This window comes from Brienomyrus brachyistius, chromosome 18 (genome assembly GCF_023856365.1).
Source record: "Brienomyrus brachyistius isolate T26 chromosome 18, BBRACH_0.4, whole genome shotgun sequence".
NCBI classification, from domain to species: domain Eukaryota; kingdom Metazoa; phylum Chordata; class Actinopteri; order Osteoglossiformes; family Mormyridae; genus Brienomyrus; species Brienomyrus brachyistius.
The window spans coordinates 19,100,854-19,117,158 of NC_064550.1; the positions used below are offsets into that span (position 1 = coordinate 19,100,854).

Consider the following 16,305-nt stretch of genomic DNA (forward strand, 5'->3'; position numbering starts at 1 on the left):
CGGTTTAAGGTTAAGACCGCAGCCACTTGGAGCTCTGCAAAAATCACTTACCAGCGCAGCGCGAGGCGGGTTTTTCCTCCCACTGGCTCTTGCGCTGGACAAGGCTTTGCGCGAGTGCTGATGTAAGCCTAGTTACGCTTCCAGTGCAGCGTTAAAAACTGCAGTGTACGTTGTCTTGTTCCGCGTAAAGGTACAGCATCTTAAAACAACATCCCCTCCTCTGTATCTTGTGCATTTTCCTCTATGGAAATACAGCGTCTCCCTTTTAGTTTTTGCGTTTTGCAACAATCATACAGACAGACATGGGCCTACTTAAATAAGTTTTACAGCATACAAAACCGATTGTCAGTCTTGATAATTTAACATGTATAAATCTGCCGTCTAACCACTGAAAAATCGGCATTAATACAAAATATTTCTTTTTTTTTGTCTTCCTTAATTGGTAAATTTTATCAGCTGTCATAACTAAAATGCTATTGCCTATAACTACTACAACGCATCGCCGTTACCTTCGTCTTCATCAACAGGTTGTAATCAGTGTGAAATTCGCCCAGCGCCTGGGTATCCCTGTCGATGTGTTTTAAATGTACTGCTTTACTACAGAATCGAGAAATATGCAGTTTTACATTAAAGCAATACAAGAGAAAAAAAATAGAATATTCTTCATTCTTGGCAGCCTATTGAATCGTTCGGAAGACTGCATTTCCCCACAATATGTAATTTGAGCTATTTTAATAAATATGTATAATCTATGCTATACCTTGTTTTCTCTCTACCGTAGATGCAGAAAAAAAGAAAACATTTGAGCGTAATACTATGGGATTATATGAGGCACGAAATTATCACATCAGTGGTATAAATCTACTTGTTATGAATTTCAGTTGTGTTGGCTTCACAAAACGTCCTCTGTGGTTTCCATGTAAAGGTGATGGTATCTTGTGATGCCAAAAATAGAAAACGGGACATGCAAAAATCGGGTGCATATGGTTAATGAAAACTAACAGAAAATATTTAATTGCCATTTGCTCAATTATGTTACACTGATGTAGATATACTAACATTTATTCTAATCTATAAGACTATGATTGTTGCTGAAATTTCACATTCGTTGAAAGACTGCGTGATTCTCATTACTAACGTATCTTCTTTTTTCCAAACATGTCTAAAATGTCAATAGGGATGTTTAATGAAATTATATGCACAAAATTATATAAGTATCGTTTTGGACCTTTTTCTGGATGTATTTACACCTGGAAAGGAGGAAACGCGTTCGTTCTTTCTATGCGACTGCGACCCCTGTTGTTCATAACCAGTCACGATTACAAAAATCAACAGTTCGGACTTCTGCAATTAAATGGGTAATATTGCATTTGTTCTTGACACTTGAGCAACGTCACAAACTATACGAGCTTCACACTATGCGGAAATTATTCTAATTGTACATGCTAATTATTTGACGTTGTATTTCCAGTGAAACAAATTCCTCTATATTGTAAGTCAACGGCTCAATATTTAAGTGATCCAATGTCGCCACCTAACGGCAGTGAGAATGCACTGTTAGCAGTGGGACGTTTGGACAATATGCGGGATTATTTCTGGAGTATTGAAAGTTCTGATTTTATATACCCTACATCCTGAAACATTCTGTTATTACCATAAACCCCATGTTAAACAGAGAGGAACTGCAAGGGCATATACGTTATCTGCTTATATGTTGAACTATCGGAACACGAGGTTTACAATAAATTCGGATTGAAGACACAAACATATGCTCTTTATTGAAGAATAACCCGTCAGACTGCCTGTAATCCGTAATACAATAATCTGTTTTAACGGAGATTAAAAATATTTCCCTCTTGGGAGATTTTTTGGTGACTACTAGGACTAATTAAATGTTCCAGCAGAGTGATGCTTATGGCTGACGCGGGCAGCCTTTCAGCCTGGGCGGTGTTGTGACACTTCTTTCACTTCTTGAACATAACATCTCTTGTGGTTTCCAGACCTCAGTCTCAATACACATACTCTTTCGACCCACTCTTGTTTTGCATTTGTAAAATATGTTGGCAAGACATGTTGACACTCCTCCAAGACCTTCGGGTTTGTTTTATCTATTGGATGTCACTAACATGTTTATTAAGCATCACAGGCGAAGAGCGCGCGCGCACTGGATAACGTCAACAGAATGGCGATGCTGTCAAGTTGCGACTCTTTACGGGATGGAGTCCAGCACTTGCAATTTTTCTTTTTTTGCCTTGCATACGTCGCAGCTACCGATAAAACAGTTATAAACATTGCATATTTGCGGTTCATCTGCGTTGCTTCTCTAGCTGAAGTTTTATCTCTCTCTCTCTCTCTCCCCGTTGTAAATGTAAATGGATTTTTGCGAAAGCGTTACTGATGCGTGTACAAACTTTACTAATAGTTGTCTGGAAGTCAGACTATGGCTAAAACGGCGGAGGAGTGCCAGTCTGTTCTCATTGGATCACTTTGATCCAAAAGATTTTTTTTTCATGAAGTGCGAGTGGGAGGAGAGAGAAGTGGCGAGGAACATCAAAAATAAACCTCTAATGTTTAAGCCAGAAGGTATAAATACCACAGCATCAAGGACCCCTCACTGGCGCTGAGAAGTGGGAAGCTCAGGTTACAAATGAAATTGCATTAGCTTTAACTTAAGGCTGAGAGTAATATTTAAATCATAGACCAGGAGAGTTCATGCATCAGGTGCATTTGTAAAAAGTCGTGGTCGAAAAAACTTGAATAGTTTCATATGAAAGTATAAAAATCAACAGGCGCTCAAGCAGTTGTTCGTTTACGTTTTGTCTGCGAATAAATGTAACGTTACTACACATTTTCGGGTATAGGTGTTCATTTTTGTTGTGTTTTTTTTTTTCATTTTAAAATTAATTATTAAAACTATAAAACTATAGGCCATTTTGACATAAAGTCTACAGGTTGATTTAAAAAAATGAGTTCAGTTATAGCTGTAATCTTTCTTGCGTTTTCTACCCGGTTTGCACTTGCCGACTTTTTCGAATCGGAGGAAATTATACCTCTGAGAATAAATGAGAGGAATAGCGGTCGCTTTTGGACACGGAGCGAAGACCGGGTGAGTTTCAGGATTGCCGCTTTCGGTAAAGAGTTCACTCTGAATTTGACTCCGGATGAGAGTTTCTTAGCCCCAGCAATTATGATCCACCGAATTAAATCAAACTACTTATCCAAGACGTCGGACTTCCGTGCGGATCGAGGAGAAATCCAACATCCTCCTGGTCACCGCGCGTCTGACATTCTCAGATACATTAACGAGACGGATGCGGTCGGGACAGGTTTGAAAAGCTGCTTCTATTCGGGGAATGTAGACTCAAAGCAGGACTCTGTAGTTGCTGTCAGTATTTGTTACGGGATCTACGGATCGTTTATAACAGATGGAGATGAATATCTGATCGAGCCCCAGACGGCCAGCTGGGGAGCCGAATCGTCCCAGATGCAGCCGCATATTGTTCAAAAGCGGGTTCTCGTCGGCACACGGAGGGTACGAGAAAGACCCACCGGCCGAAAGGAAGACGTGCAAAGGGGACAGGGAGTCCCGATTTTATCGGGGGAGACGAACGAATCTCGGATGCCAAGAGAGAAGCGCTTCGTGTCCGCGGAGAGGTACATAGAAACTTTGCTGGTGGCAGATTCAACCATGACACGTTTCTACGGGGACGAGCTAAAGGTAAGTGTCTCTATATAATATCAAACTTATTTCTATTGGCTACTGTTAAACATATTTATGTTATTTCCAGTAAACTGATATTTGTTTTACATTAATGTCGCGCTGAAATCATCCACAATTTATAACAATCAACGCATTTTAATATGAGCTATTTATACGTTCGATTGGGTAACATCTGAATGAGCTTGACAAAAAATGAAGCCTTTTTTGTTCCAGTAGCTTGTAATACAAATATATTTTAGGAGCGACATAAGGCAGTCTCTATTCCGGTATTTAATGCGTGGCCGTTAAATGGCCGTTTTCTGCGCCAAACCATTTGCCCAGCAGTAATTTTATACGTATCCACGTCAGAAATTTCTCAGGAAAGTTGGGCATATTTTTCGGCATACTTTTAAGAGCGCTGGTTCTCTTCCCAGAACCCTTAAGCGGACGGATGCAGCCATTCTTTTACGATAGTCCACTCTGCGTGGAATGAGCGATCGTTTCCATCAGCTAACAAACATTCACTTTCTGTTTCATTAATTATTTCCGTTAAATCGGCGCGGATTTACCGGCAGTGTACGCAAATATATCACTGTGTCGTGGCTGACTGGCGTTGCTTGATTAGGAAACACATTAGAAGTATTATCATGGGTCACTAGATTTGAAGAGTCTGAAAGTTTTAATGGTAGTTGTTCGGAAAAAGTTGGCAGCAAGTCATTGACATTGTTTCGACTGATGGGTACAATACGGCGTCTGTCCTGCAGTAACACACTGGATTTTAGTGTAGAAGAGGGAATGACCTGAGAAATCTAAGCACTTTACCCTGGAATCCCTCCAGAAACGATGAACAGTATTATTCACCAAGATAAATGTATGAAACAATTAAAAGCGGCAGTCTTTTGGCTCCAAAGCTGACAAACAGGACATTTCGAGCAGCTTAAGAATCTTCTGCTGTGATTTTTCGTGGACCGCGCAGAGCTAATGGATTTCACTGGAAGGTCATGAGGACAAGTTCTGAGATGCTTATGAAATAGACCCCATTAGGAGATTTCAAACTGTATCATCTTTGAATCTGCCAGGAGAACTGAAGATGAAGAATTTATCTGGGAGAACTGAAGGCAAACTGTCTAGTCTGCTCCTGTAGCTCAGTCACTAGGGCATTTTGCTCTCAGTGTGAAGGTCATGGGTTCTAATCCCAGACAATGACCATCAATTGTAACCATTCCCAAAATTCTAAGTGAAGTTACGTAAATGCATCCAGTTAAAAAATGTAAAGCTGTGTCTTTGGGTCTCTTGCAGAGGGACTTTCTCAAGACTTCAAGGCTTCTAGTGAGGGGATCTTTGTTTAACATTTTGTCATAAGGAATATTGTCATTACTACACATCTCCCCGCCAGAGGGACAATATATGTTGTAGTAGTATTCAGACATTTCCCCATAAAAAATAGTGGATTAACGGTTTCCACTGGAGGACTTTACAGTCCTTAAGCAAGATGGCCACAAGCTGGATGGTCTGTCACCCACCTAACGAAAAAGAACCATCTGTTTCGACTAAATTGCCCCGTGTTGTATGATTTTGGCTAAGAACAGCCAAGACGTGCCACAGAGTACTCAACATCTCCACAGTGAAGAAATTAACACGTCGTTAAAGTCGGCTAGTTTCGGTCGGAAAGAATGTGGGATTAATTGGACTGGAAATGAATCTGCATAAATGTAAACTCTAGGAGGAACTGGGCCTCGACCAGGCGATACTCAGTTTTTGGTGGGGCAGTGCTTTTCTACCCTCAAGTGTAGTAAATACACTATTCTATAAATGTGTCACGTCGCCGAGCGTGTGTGTGTGCCCGTCTGCTCATGTACATAACGGTGTGGAGCGTTTGCACAAGAAGGCGCTAACCGAATCGCAAACCGCAGACATACAATCCATCTCCCGACACGAGCATGCAAACCGCAGCTTCTGAAAGCACTCCTCCGTGCCCAGACTGAAACCCTAAACCCGCGCTACAGCTCAACAGATAATTAAGCAGGAGAGCGATTCTTGAACCGTCCGACCCGTATCGGTTACAGTCAGCTGAAGAGCTTAATACCACTTCTAACAAAACAGACTTGAAAATCCATGTTTATAATTTAGTTAAATAATGACTACTAAAAAGTTGTGTCCTTTGCTCGCTTCTTGGGTTTCTCGTGCTTTCTTTCCAAATGCATAGGCGGTTTAGAGATTTTCCACATAATTTAGGTTATTTGTTCATTAGACCAGGCCTGGGCAATTATTTTCCATTGAGGGCCACATCTAAAATTCACCAAGTCAGTCAGCGGCATTTGTTAATGCTTATTTTCATGTTCCATGAAAGCTACAATAATAGACTTATTGAATTTTAAGATTATTTATCATTAACTCAAAGACATATTCATAAGCAAAATTCTGGCCATCTTCATATACTGGAACATAAAACCTTAGAACCTTAACATTTTAATGATCATGCAGGCCAGTAAAAAGAGTTCTGGATATGGTTCACAGATCGACTGTTGCCTAGATCTGATCTAGACATCCCATAATTGCAAGGGGCACATAATAATGAGCACGATTGTACTCACTTCAGTAGTGTAAGTAGTACAAGAAGTGAAGAAGGATCTGAACCTGCCCGGTTCTCCTACCATGTGACCCACGGCTTGTACCACCTTCCCACTCCACGCGCAGCACTACCTCCTGACCCTGGTCAGCATGGCAGCCCAGGTCTACAAGCACCCCAGCCTTAAGAACTCGGTCAGCCTGGTGGTGGTGAAGATGCTGGTGGTGGAGGACCAGGAGGCGGGGCCCAGCGTGTCGGCCAACGGCGACCTGACCCTCCGCAACTTCTGTGCCTGGCAGCAGCTGTTTAACCCCAGGAGCCAGCGGCATCCTGAGCACTACGACACGGCACTCCTGTTCACCCGGCAGGTGAGGGGTTGCGTGGAACACGTCCCACAGAAGTGGGGTTCTAGGTCCACAGAGCTCTATACCCCAATAATCATGTGCTGGGCCATCTGACTATTCTGCCCCCCCTGACAAAATGTCACCTTGTGCCCCGTGAACAGTAGGGAAGTCTGCCACAGTAGAGTTTACTGAACAGATGTACAATGTTTCTTGAACATATACGTTAGTGCTTTTCATATTCAGGGGCTCCCGTAAAGTGTCAGGCTCACTGAATCTGCCAGGATATTCTTGCCCCTCTGACGGTCTTGCTATTGTGGCACATGAAATATGAACTTTGTACCCAGTCCGAGAAGTATGGTCACTGATTACCAGACTGGTACCATCCTTACTAGATCTGTAGTACATTAGAAACACAAGAAGAAATTTTCTAAACTCAGTTTGTAAGTAAGTACCATTTCTGTCAGGTTTCGGCAAAGTTCTTCATTGGATTACATGAGGAATGAGTGAGTTTTTGCTCAGGATACTGTAACATATCATGAGGAAGTCTGATTCTAGGTCACTGGTGGTCTCATCTCAAAAACAACAAAAAAACAGACTGAGCCAGTTTGGGAAATTTGCTCTTCTGTCCAGATACTGTGGCTGGGAAATGCCACCCACTCATTGGGAGCAGGGCCGAGGATCCCATCTGTGGATCAGTTAGTAGACAGGAAACGTCCGTTTTGCCACAAATGGCTGACGGAGGGTCTGAGCAGCACGTGTCCCGGCGTAGCGGGACCCACTCCAGGTTCCGATCTGCTACGCTCGTCCCGAGTGCAGACGGGTTTGCAGTTAAGTGCTAAACCACGTCTCTAGTTTGTCTGGTTCCTGTGGAAAGCAGAGGGGTCGAGGGGGCAGACCTGGGGCCCCTGTGCTCAGAACGTGAGCCAGAGGCTCCCCCCCTGAACCCAAACAGAGCTCTGGCCCTGGTTCATCGGCTCTGTTTTTACGATGGACAGACTAACGTGTGCTTGGCCAACCGGAGGCGGAGTGGAAAAGCGCAGAGCAGAAACAGCGTCACCACGTAGCATCTGCTGCGTCTCTCCTCGTCTGCAGGACATCTGCGGGCACCACAGCTGCAGCACCCTGGGGGTGGCTGACGTGGGCACCATGTGCGACCCGAAAAGAAGCTGCTTCGTCGTCGAGGACAACGGCCTGCAGACCGCCTTCACTGTAGCCCACGAATTAGGTGTCTGCGTCGTTCGCCAGATTAAATAACACCTACTGCCCTGAAAATGTTCATCATTGTGGATGTGGGGGGGGGGGGGAGTGAGGAGTTAAGTGCTAATGGTGTTGGGGTGGCATCTGTCTCGTCAGGTCACGTGCTCAGCATGCCACATGACGACTCCAGGAACTGCGAGAGAAAGTTCGGGCACCTCGGCGGACACCACGTGATGGCCCCCGTATTCGAGGACCTCAGCAAAGCCCTGCCCTGGTCGCCCTGCAGCGCCTACCATGTCACAGAGTTCTTTGACGCAGGCCATGGTAAGCACGCTGCCAGCCGTACTTACGCAGGGGCTCATATTTTAAATAATTCTGCAGGAGTTGGGCTTGTGTTACAGATGCTATAAGCTCTGCATCATCACAGAACTCTGCATTTTGGTTTTACGCAATTATAGTTGCTACAATTGTGGCGTCAGACAGTCCCCATAGCAACTGGGGGTTAAGACGCTTGCTCAGGGCCCAATTGTGAAATCACCTCTGCTGACCCTGGGCTTTGAACCAGCGCCCTTCCAGTCACTCCAATCACAGGCACAGCATCCTAACCCACTTGAGGTTCAAAATCAAACCAAACCGTTTGACAGCTACAATTTCATTGACCCTTTTTTGACTTTTAGCCTTAAAAGTCTATTACTAGCCTTAAAGAGTTATGATGGACTGTTATGTCGCTCTTCGGGGGGGTAAAATCCCTGTGTTGACCTAGTTTTTCAGGGGCATTTTCCTTCACAACCCCCCCCCCCTCAAAAAAAACATAAATTATGGTTTCTAAAAACCCCCCACTGTGCTGTCCTACAGAGAGCATCATGACAACAGTAATATATTTTGTCTGTGCTGGTCTTCCAGAAGGCGTAAATGCTTTTGTACTTAACACATGGGAATGCCATTCAGCGGGCTGGGGAGACTAGAAAGGATACTGACTCTAGTGGGGTGGGGGTGTTGGGTGAGGGGGGGGGGGAGTTGGCTACCGCAACCTGTGTACAAAAAATAACTCAGAATTCCTCACAGCGCAGTCGTGTCCGCCAAGGTCATTCCCGCAACAGGGGGATGAATCTGCAGGGATGAGCGAAAAGAAAAAACCTCACACATATCAGGGCGATTTGTGCCTGTCAGTGATTCAGGTTTTTCGGACGCGCCTCCTGCCCTCTGAGTCACTTGTTGACTCTCCCTGGCTCTCACATTCCGTGTTTAACAACCGTTTCCTTCCACCTTAAAGCTAAACGGGGCCGGGGGGGGGTAGGCGGGGCAGACAGCGGGACACATAGGAGTTACTGTTGCACCCCCTCTCCGGCACTTATAACTGGCGAATAAATCTAGCATAAATCGGCAGAGGTTGTAAATTGACTGGTGGCATGCATTAATAAAAATGGGGAGGCTCCGGTTGACTGCTGGCCCCCCCATGAAATAACTGTCAGACACTGTTGCATTTTTGTAACCCCCCCCCCCACTCCTCACAAATGTGTTTTTTTAATGACTCCCAAATCATCCGCCTTAGAATAAACACCAACCCCCCAGATTCCTAGTGACGAAATGCCCCTCCCCCCTGATGCCCCACCTCCTCCCTCTTCTCCCGCCCCAGGGGACTGCCTATTGGATGCACCTGAGAATAACCTCCCCCTGCCCGACGAGCCACCAGGCTTGACATACAGCCTGGACCGCCAATGCCGGCAGGCCTTCGGCGAGACGTTCCGCCACTGTGCCAACGTGACCGACGTGGACACATGCGGCCAGCTGTGGTGCCAGGAGGCAGGCCAGACTCAGTGCGCCACCAGGAAAGGCAGCCTGCCTTGGGCAGACGGCACGCTGTGCGGCGCCCACGCCTCCTGCCTGGAGGGGTCGTGCGTGGAGGCCAGCTGGCCAAAGGTGAGTCCACCTACAAATTGCCACTAATAGCTGCGGCTACAGATCCATGTCAGTTCAACTAATATGGCCTATTGCCTTCATTGCGAGGCCTCATCCTGTTCTTTAGACCTATAGGTGGTTTGTATGCATTGGATTACGGATCTGCGCCTTTTCCCAAAAGATCATGGGTTTGAGTCCCACAGACAGCCCCTTGAGGCCTCAAACAACCCCAGCACTGGCTGTTGTGTGACCCTCTGCTTTGATCCTAAACTTTCCTCACACGTATGTCACTTTGGCCCAAAGGCATCTGCTAAACAAATTTAGGCCTGCAGGGCACCATAAAATAATTGCAACGCCTCGATCTGTATTCCAAATATACCCATCTCGATGATGTGCGCGGTTATATTTGGTACTGTGCTTTTTAAAAAAAGGATTTTCCACTACGACATCGTGGAAAAGTCATTGCGAGATGGGACACTTCCAACGTCGTGGCTGCCAAGCAGTGTCATGGGGAGGGCGGGGGGGGGGGGGGGGGGGGGGTCCCACAAGACATGAGCCAGGAATGCAGGAAGGGATGGATGTGTCACAGACCTGCCTGAGCCCCAAGGTGCCAAGCAGAGCCCAACCCAGGTTTTCCCAGGACTGCTGACATGACTTCAGGCAGTGAGACTTTGTCTGAAGGTTTAAAAGTTGGATCTGTCCTGGAGCCTCTCTTGGGGATCTGCCATCCTTTTAGATATATGTGATTTAAGAATGATAACAAGGCCCATCCGTTACAGAAATAACTTCATCAGTCATGCACCACTCCACATCCCCTGTACGTTCTTAACGTTGTACTTTATGCCCATTGAATAGTCTTTTTATGTTCTTGCTTTGTTGGAAGATGCTCGTGTTGCTCTTGCTCTGTTGCATCTTCCATCTGTACTTGGGCATTCGTAAGAAGCTCAGCCTAGCTGCACTCATGCCTTGTGCACTTCCTGACAGCCATATGTTTGTAAGATGCCATTTCATTTATGCTGCTTTGGACAAAAGCATCTGCTAAATACAAATAAACGGAAATGTTAATAACAATGGCTATTAATGATGAATAAGGGCATCGACCGCTGGTCACTGCAGTAAGTTCCACAGCAGCAGTAACGCTAAGACTAATGCTATGATTAAAGCTAAGACTATTGCTAATACCTACACTAATCCTAAGACTAACGCTAATGCTAAGACTAAAGCTAAGACTATTGCTAATATTGACACTAATGCTAAGACTAAAGCTAGAGTTAAATGCAGCATTCAGGCTACAGCCAATGTTTCTCTCTGCTCCAGCTCCGCCCTCAGATCACCATAGATGGAAGCTGGGGGTCCTGGGGCCCATGGGGTCTCTGTTCCAGGACCTGCGGTGGAGGCGTGGAGTTTTCTCACCGGGAGTGCACTGACCCAGAGCCCCGGAACGGGGGCAGGTACTGCGTGGGACAGCGAGTCAAGTACCAGTCCTGCAACACTCAAGCCTGCCTGGATAACAGTGGTAAGTCTGCTCTTTTCCACAGAGTTCTGGGGGGCCGTTTCATGCCACGTGACCCTTTGACTCAAGATCACAACACGTGGCTGTCTAACAGAACGATCCCGGCATCTCATGTAGTCGCTGTGAAGTTGTTTTGAAATACAAGCAGTATTATTAGGAATAATGTTATGAGGTATCATCAAAGCTGTTGGGACAAACCAGGTAAGAGGTTTCTTGACAGCTGTATGTTGAATAGAATAGAATAGAATAGAATAGAATAGAATAGAATAGAATATCTTTATTGTCATTGTACATGTACAACAAAATTCTGTTTGCTTTTCCACCAATGTTTACATATAATAAATAAAAGGAAAAATCATAATAAAATATGCAGTTAATAGTTAGCCTTTGTCAGTCATAGGGCTTGCAGAGATGATAGAGTGCAAAATTAAATGGCTTTATACCACTTACCTCTGGGGTCCTGTTTACACAGAGGGAAACCAGGCCAGGCCAAGGCTGGTTTTTATTACCCTCCGATGGGCATGAGAAGCGACTGGCGGCCAGAGTGGACAGGCAGGCTGGCCAGCAAGGGCCTCAGCCCATGTGCAGACTTGGCTAATCGCCCACCCCCCCGACCTGTTGTTTGTAGGTAAGAGCTTCAGGGAGGAGCAGTGTGAGAGGTACGACAGCCTCGGCCAGACGGAAGGAAGCGGGAAGACGAAGCGCTGGATCCCGAAGTACGCCGGCATCTCCCCCCGGGACAGGTGCAGGCTGGTCTGCAGGGCCAGGGGCAGCAGCGAGTTCCGGGTGTTCGAGGCCAAGGTCTGAGCCCCCTCCGATCAGCGCAGATCAGCCTGCAAACATACGCCGGATAGTCACATCAGATCTTTCATATTAATTATATGGAACACAGTGTAGCACTGCAGTGACTTGGTGGTTAACAGCAGATTCAGTTCCCACCTCTAGCCATGGACTATAGGGGGGGGCACAACCAGGTAAATTTTGGAGCATTACTAAGAATGTAGTGATTAACAACAAACTTTATTAATAAAAACCTGAATTACATCCAAGTTTATAAAAACAAAAGGTGATATCGGAGTTTCTCAAAAACAGATAAGTGCACATCCATTTATATCGCCCCCTCCATTTATATCGCCCCCTCCATTTATATGTGTCTCACGCTCCATGAGTCCTCGCCATGTTTCCCCAGTGGTCACATGACCTCCCTTCCCAACAGTGTTACCCCGGAGTGATTTACATATACACACATAAACACACACAGCGCATTGTGTAAGCAGACATACCAAAAAGTGGAAGCAGAGGAGCAGCTGCTTAAGTTGGCCTAGCAGGGGGAAAAAATTCACTTGGATCTGATAATGTATATAAAGCCTGTTTTCCATCCCTCCTGCTTTTTAACTGTCCCATGTTTTTAAAATTTAAGTGCTGTGAAGACCCTCCCCCCGTTAACCCAGTTGTATGTTGCACAGTGGTGCTGGGAGAACATTGTTTTGTGCCTCTATATACCTGTATATGGATGGTGGTCTGACAATGGAGTCAACTTAACTTTGTGATAAACCTTAGGCGACATTTACGTGACATCAGCTACTGTTTGCTTTGGATGATGCCCAGGTCGTCGATGGTACCACATGCGGTCTGGACACCATGTCCATCTGCGTCCAAGGCCAGTGCGTCAAAGCGGGATGTGACCTGGTGATCGGCTCCAATGAGAAGCTGGACAAGTGCGGCGTGTGTGGGGGCGACGGTTCCAGTTGCAGGAAGGTCACCGGCTCCATGAACCAGGCCGTGTGAGTCTCTGCTGTTATCGGCGTCAGTCTCACGAAACATCTGCTTGCGTGGGGCCTTCATGAGTTACGTCATTTCGTTTCCTGTTCCACATCAGTGGCCTATAACTGCTGTTTGCCTCGTCCCAGATACGGCTACAATGATATCGTGACCATCCCATCTGGCGCCACCAACATCGATGTCAAGCAGCGCAGTCAGCGAGGGATCGAGCATGACGGCAACTACCTGGCCATCATGGCGGAAGATGGAGCATACATCCTGAATGGGAACTTCTCCGTGTCCACCGTGGAGCAAGACGTCCCAGTGAGGGGGGCTTTCCTACGGTACAGCGGATCCTCCACCACGCTGGAGCGTATCCAGAGTTTCCACCAGCTTCGGGAAGGTATCACCATCCAGCTGCTGTCCACAGCCGGAGAGGCATCTCCGCCCAGGGTCAAGTACAGCTTCTTCCTCCCCAAGGGCGTCTCCTTCAGCAGGGCCGGCGAAAAGAGGGCGTCGCCACACACCATCCAGCCAATCGGCAGGTCTGAATGGATCATGGGGGAGTGGTCTGAGTGTTCTAAGACCTGTGGGTCAGGGTGGTCCCGGCGAAACGTGGAGTGTAGGGATGAGAGAGACCTCCCCACCTTCCTCTGTGACGAGGGCCTGCGGCCCGCCGATATCCGGCCCTGCGGCGACTTGCCCTGCCCCGTGTGGCAGATGGGACCTTGGTCCTCCTGCTCACGTAACTGCGGTCACGGTGAGCGCCGGCGTGCCGTATTCTGCACCGACTACACGGGGAAGACCGTGGAGCCCGAGAGGTGTGACCTGGCCAAGAAGCCAACACCGGTCTCCGTGGAATGTGTTCACCAGGAGTGCTGAACATCCGACCCCACAGCCAAGCAACGGGAGAACTAAGCACATGGGAAAAGTAAACTAACCATCCCATAATGGGCCTGCTATTGTTAGCCTAATCGGAGCTCATGGAAGCTTTACTATCACAAAAATGTGCTGTGGGTAGAGTGGAAAATGGTTGGTTCAGAGAGATAGCCAATCATATTGTAGAGGAGGTGGGACCAAGATATCTGATTGGTTGATCCCACCTCCTCTAGTTGCTTGGACCCACCTCCTCTACAATCTGATTGTGTCAAAGCCAATCATTTTTTATTCTGCCCTCAGAACATTTTTTATAAGTAAAAGTCCCGTGAGCCTGATCAGAGGATTGACGTTTACAAGTGCTGTGGCTGGTGATTCTTGCTAATATTTTTAACCACTATCAACAGTTCTGCCCGTTTGAGATCTACCTCAAAGGATGTAAAATTGCTGAGTAACATTAGATGAGAATATTTCAATTAGTTTGTTTTTTGTATTGTAAAGGGAAGCTACTGAGACACAATTGTACCATACCTCCACTCCCCCTCCCCCAAGAACATAAATTTCAAATTCAACCACAGAAAACTGGAACAATGTAGCGCCTTAATAAATCGAGAAACATCAAGTTTTATTTAACACTTGAAACAAAAACACGAGAAAAACAAGTTAAAAAAATTAGAAAAGCCACTTACTTAATGTATCAGAAGACGAACTTTGGTTTCATAGCTGTATATATGTAACATATATTAATTACTATAATAGAGCAAAACATTTTCTGTACTCGTGGGGGATTTAAACAAAAACAAAACATAATGTAATTCTAATAAAATTATAAACCACAGAAAAAAGCAACACAGTATCTTATTCAATACATCTGTACATAAGTAATTAAACTCGCAAAGCGAATACGGAACCTTAATAGTTTTTTTTGTGATCAGTGAACACTTATAGTTACATCAGCCACAAATGAGTTCCCAATTATACAGCTTAGTGAGGGCAGATGAAGCGTATATGCATTTGAGGAGAACAAATGACAGAATTCTCCGGACAGGGCTCAGGAGGGATTCGATCAAATTACCCCAAATAAGCAGTTTAACTAACAAACCGTAGTATGCTGTGCCTGTTACAATGTCACTCCTCCCCCAAACGTTTCCTAAAACAAACAGAAAATATGTGTATATGTATTTATATACAATCGTGTATTTAGGCAACAAGTTACACTTGTTTAACTAAACCATGAGACTGTAGAAATGTTCCCTGCAAAGCATTCTTAGAGCTCTGAGTTGGTAGAGTAATCGCGGGCCAACCGACGGAGTGTGAGAATGGTATAATCCCGACGTGATCCTTATGCGCAGAGGTCGCGTAAAATTAGATATGCTTCAATCCGGAGTACGTGACATGTGAAACTGAATATAGTTCAGCCTGTAACCAGCTCCTTCTGGTTTTTCGTCAGGGGATCTGATCTGCTGCATCCATATAAAATTAGAATACGCCCTTTCTTTACTATTAAGGTCAAATCTAACCATTAAGTGGGGAGAAGTTACGAATTGATCGAAAGTGCAACGTTGAGGCATTACGTTCACACCCACGGGCATGTTGGTGACGGCATCTAAAATGTTTATTGTTTGCTTTTTTTGCTGCATGCGGAAACATTTTCCAGATTATTCACTCACATTGAATTTTAGGTTAGTATTGATTTGTAATTTATTTTTAGACATTTTGAGACTGTGTGTGATGTAGCATTCCAGTATCTGTTCATTAGGAATGTAAGGGAGTAAATATCAGCATGATATTCCTTCAGTGAAGGCTTGTACTATGTAATATTAAAGCTTCCTTTTAAAGCTATTTATTTTTGTATAGTTTCTACATTTTTAAGTGTAATATTTTTTTCTAGATGCTGCTGTCTTTCAGAATTATAAGTGATAATCGAGATGTACAAATAAAATAAACACGTGAAGAAAATGTTTATGTGGTGATAGAAACGTTATTTTCTTTTTATTCACTGGTACCTGGATTTTGGGATTGGCAAGATAACTTGTCGGACTGAAGGTAGTCTTGGATGAATGTCAGTGGACGAAGATAAAGTCAGTTTAAACTGGGATACCTTAAATCCGACACGTTATCTAGCTAACCGACAAATTTCGCATGTTGTCCCTGTGTCGCCCGAGTTCTTCCTGATACTCGTGTTTTCTGTGTGAGTGCCTGTAAATGTACCCTGCAATGGACTGACACTCCTGCCTTGTGCCCTGAGCTGCCTGGCATAAAGCTTCTCGCATACTTGACAAGGATATGAATGAGATAAGATGCACGGATGGATGAATGTTTTTCGTTACACCACAAAATTGTATTGTATAAGCAGTTGGATTTATCTTATTTGTGCCAAACTGCGTAAATAGGATTGTATTAAGTGTAAAAAAAAATGCATTTTTAACAAAAGACAAACACCACT

The 16,305-nt window shown here is 45.1% G+C and overlaps 1 protein-coding gene across 1 annotated transcript; it reads left to right on the top strand.

Annotated features, from left to right (window-relative positions):
- Positions 1 to 17: 17 nt before the first annotated feature.
- On the top strand, positions 18 to 15,818 carry LOC125712707 (A disintegrin and metalloproteinase with thrombospondin motifs 8-like). The gene is made up of 9 exons (XM_048983065.1): positions 18 to 3,718; positions 6,398 to 6,637; positions 7,706 to 7,838; positions 7,967 to 8,134; positions 9,447 to 9,730; positions 11,027 to 11,225; positions 11,851 to 12,023; positions 12,831 to 13,006; positions 13,133 to 15,818. The coding sequence occupies exons 1-9, from the start codon at positions 2,966 to 2,968 to the stop codon at positions 13,863 to 13,865; spliced, it is 2,859 nt and encodes a 952-aa protein (XP_048839022.1). The 5' UTR covers positions 18 to 2,965; the 3' UTR covers positions 13,866 to 15,818.
- Positions 15,819 to 16,305: the final 487 nt, after the last annotated feature.